The sequence below is a fragment of the Athene cunicularia genome (assembly GCF_003259725.1).
Source record: "Athene cunicularia isolate RWA chromosome 3 unlocalized genomic scaffold, athCun1 chr3_part1, whole genome shotgun sequence".
Lineage (NCBI taxonomy): Eukaryota > Metazoa > Chordata > Aves > Strigiformes > Strigidae > Athene > Athene cunicularia.
Window position 1 is genome coordinate 56,547,236 of NW_020799097.1, and position 4,052 is coordinate 56,551,287.

At 40.4% G+C, this 4,052-nt stretch overlaps 1 protein-coding gene across 1 annotated transcript; it reads left to right on the forward strand.

Moving 5' to 3' along the window:
• Positions 1–272: 272 nt before the first annotated feature.
• On the forward strand, positions 273–3,773 carry FABP7 (fatty acid binding protein 7). The gene is made up of 4 exons (XM_026844527.1): positions 273–318; positions 501–721; positions 1,332–1,433; positions 2,908–3,773. The coding sequence occupies exons 1-4, from the start codon at positions 273–275 to the stop codon at positions 2,956–2,958; spliced, it is 420 nt and encodes a 139-aa protein (XP_026700328.1). The 3' UTR covers positions 2,959–3,773.
• The last annotated feature ends 279 nt before the right edge of the window (positions 3,774–4,052 follow it).

A 4,052-nucleotide genomic window follows, 5' to 3' on the forward strand; every position in this document is an offset into this window, starting at 1 on the left:
TTAAAAAATTTAAAAGCCCCCCACTGCCAGAGCTGTAGGTGAGGCATTCTCAGAGGCGGGGGAGGTTTGGGCGGCTGTGCCTCTGCCAATAATGTTAATTTGATGCGGGGGGTGTGAGCCGTCTTGCTGGGGAGAGGCTCCGGGAGGTGCCCGCGGGTTAGGGAAAGCGTGTGAAAGAAGGGCAAATGCTGCCTGCAGGTGACCTGGAAACACGCCGACAAAAAAGCGATCCTTGTGCCGGAATGGTGATGAGGGACTGAGAAGCAGGGGCGATGGCGGCCCGGGCGCGCCGTGCCTCGGGGTCGGTTCCTCGTCACGGTGCGCGGGGTGAGGGGGGGTGCAGAGCTACAGCTGCGGGGGGGGAGAGTGCCTGTGGGTACCTGAGGTGTAAGGACGCAAGCGGAACGGAAAGTAACGTTTCACTGTCATAGCTTAAAGCTGTAGAGCGGGGGAAGAGATTTCTGTACCTTGATGTGTGGCAAAAAAAAAAAAAAAGTAAAAAACCGGCACGATCCAATGGATTTCTCTTTTTCCTCTTGATGGTCTAGGAGTGGGGTTTGCAACACGACAGGTGGGGAATGTGACTAAACCCACTGTGATTATCAGCAGCGAGGGGGACAAAGTAGTGATCAGGACTCAAAGCACTTTCAAAAACACAGAAATCAGCTTTAAGCTTGGAGAGGAATTTGATGAAACTACCCCCGATGATAGAAACTGCAAAGTAAGTGAACTCTGGGGCTGCAGTGGCTTCTTCTTTCTCTTCTTCCTCCCCACCACCGCGGCTGTATCTTTGGTAGGGTCAAAGGGAAAAAATGAAAGGTCTGCTACTGCCAGTGGTAGCACTGTGAAAAAAAAGGCAAGATTGCATCTTATTTGCCCACTTACACCGTGTCTTGTCTGAGGCAATATGTTAGGTCACCAGCCCCCGTCTGCCTTCTGTGTCGAAGAATTGTTAGCTGCCCACTTCTCTTTAGAGTTTTCAAGTAACGTTTTCCAGCTGAAATGGGTAAATGCCTTCTTCCCTGCATCTTTGGGGGCTTAACATAAATGCTATCCCAAAGCACATCAGAAACTGTGGTTCTTGTGAGACTGGAACTCAAAAGAAACAACTTTTTCCATGCTTTGACACAAACAAGAATTGTAGGGAGCTCATGCTTAAAACAAGGATGATTCATGGGCTTGGCTTTAAAATGGCTGGGACTAGTTTATCATTCTAGATCCACATCCATCTATTGAAGAGAATTCAATAGCATAGTGCATGCAGTATAAGTGAGCAGAATCTCAAACACTCCAAATAAATGAATGTCTTTGTGTTTCTTGGTATCTCACAGTCAGTTGTGACCCTGGATGGAGACAAGCTAGTGCACGTACAGAAGTGGGACGGCAAAGAGACAAACTTTGTGAGAGAAATAAAGGATGGCAAAATGGTAATGGTAAGTATAAAGTTCACTGGGCATTCGCATATCCCACTTAACACTCCTCACGTATATTTATCTCGGGCTTTATGAACAGATACTTATACACAAACCCTTAAACCCTTACTTATACACAAACCCTTAAACCAATTGGTGGGGAAAGCTAACAGATTTTTCAAATATTTATTTTGCTTTTTGTCTTGTTTTACTGACAACTAAAAAACTGCTAGTGGTTTTAGGCAGGTCAGTCTGTGGATTTGGAGTGTATATGTTCTCTCTAGAGTTTGTATAAATGCTCAAGCAAAAAAAGTCCTGGTGAGCAGGAAAAGATAGAGTTCTTGATTATATAGGCAATGGTCTGTTGCCAGTGCTAATTCAGATTTCTTTAAAAACGTCTTATATATGCACACATAAATTAATATATTACAGAGAACAAGTATTGCCCTAGGAAAATAAAGTTACAAGATAGCAGGAGGTAATAGCACTTCTGTATTTAAAAATAAAGGGTTTATTCCTCCTATCTTGTTAAAAATTACAATAAACAGCAATTGTGTGAAGAAAAGTCTTGTTTTAAATTCACATTCTTTTCCTGACTTTTCAGGAACAGGAGTATTGGGTGAATAAATATTGTAAACTACTATATCTAATGTCCAGGGTGGCACTTCTTGTGCTTAATTTTGGCACAGAGATGTAACTTTTAAAAATAAAACCTGTTTAGTTGTACTAATCTTTGACTTGGTTGTTGGAGCAAACCAATTAGCTTGTTTTCTAAATACTTCAGGGAGTATCTGTATGGATGGAGACTTCCAAATAATTAAAACCTTATACTCAGTGCAACACAATGTGACAAGTGATTCAAGGGAAAATTTGTTTTTGGAAACAGCTACACGCATATACAGAAAACCTTTTTCTTTGGTATTTGGACGTGACAAGATGCCCTGTTCCGCTTCAGGAAATACTGCCAAAACTCATACACTGTAGTTAGTGTTCTGCACAACTGCAGCAGCTAAGTGTTTGGTAGTTCTGGCTACATAAGTGCACAGAATGCATTAAATACAAGTATATGTATGCATAATAGTACAGAATATGGGTATAGAGGACTGGGATTTTTAGATTGCACATCTTGCAGTGTGATCAGCTTTGGGAGAATAATTGTTAAATCTGTATTAAAAACTATGCTATATTTAAGAAATTACATTAATGAAAATTAGAAAAATTAAACTTTTCTAGCCTCACTTTAGTTGCATTGTAGATGTGCATTATGTGTTTCTTGGGTTTGAAAGTAGCAAGGAGAAATGTTTATTATGGGAACCATTACTAAGGTCTTGCCTCTTATTCATTTAAAATATCAATAATCTGGATCAATTGTTTTTTCTATAAATTACATAATGTAAACTGACCTTGCTGTAGCATGGACTTCTGAATATGTGTTAAGTCATGACAGAGAATGGTCCAGCATCTAATGTGTCTTGTCTTTTCCTTGGACTTGCAGACTCTCACCTTTGGTGATGTGGTTGCTGTTCGCCACTATGAGAAAGCGTAGAGTTTGCCTCACCTCTGTCCAGATGTTACTTCTGCTGGATGGATTAATGTACTGTCCATAATCGAACATAGCTAAAATGCACATTTATGACATGAAAGGTTAATAAAGAGTTGGGGGGGAGTGTTTTTCTAAAAGAAACAAAAAAAAAAAACCCGAACAACTTTATGCCATCAATTTGACAAGCTTGTGCTGTATAGTGAAACAGGTTAAACTTGGCATTATATTTCTGAAACACTTGCCTCTTTTTTTACAGTAAATGGAACCTATTTGAATTGTTTTGGAATGCAGATCAAACATATTAAAAAGTTTTTTCAACCTGTGCTCCTTTTGCATTTAATCAGCTAATATTCCAGTATTCTGAAGGGAGTTGTTGAAAGTTCCTTTTTCAGTTAAACAGAAAATCATGTGTTGCACAGTGCTGTAACAGCATCTCTGTGTGGTGTAGAGTACATAGGAACTGAAAAATTGCATTCACTCCACTTGAGTGGCTTCTTTTTGCTGCAGAAATCTGAAGCCCCTGTCGTGATATGTGTAGGCAGAGAAGTGAGAGGCTCAAGCCACTTTCAGCTCCTCTCTTCGCTGGGAACTTGTTATCCGGTGCATGCTAAGGACAATAGGTAGACAGTCTTTGATGTCAGTTATGAGAGTTTTTAATTTGTTTTGGTGTGTTTTTGTTAATATACAAAAGATTGAAGGAAATCAAAGTGTTCCCCAGGGTGGGAGGAAAGGACCAACATGATAAAGGACAGGACTGGGGGCATGAACCTATAGTACAAAACTTACCTTTCATTAGCGTCCACGGGTGTGGGAGGAAAAAGAGAAAACAGTACAAGAGAAACATGAGATTCCTCTCCCTGAGCTGTATTTCATAGCTAATCTGTATAGGGGGTAAGAATTTCACTGTGAGCAATTTCAAATAAAATGCTACTTAAAAGAGATAAATTAAAACCTGAAGAATGTTTCTCTGTGAGACCAGAGTGGGGAAAACTGCCTTATGCTTCAGATTATTAGGAGAATTGAAACAGATGGCTGGCAGCATGAAGGAGATTCTTTGGAGTCCATGTTTTCTGACACACTGACTTAGTGGACCATAT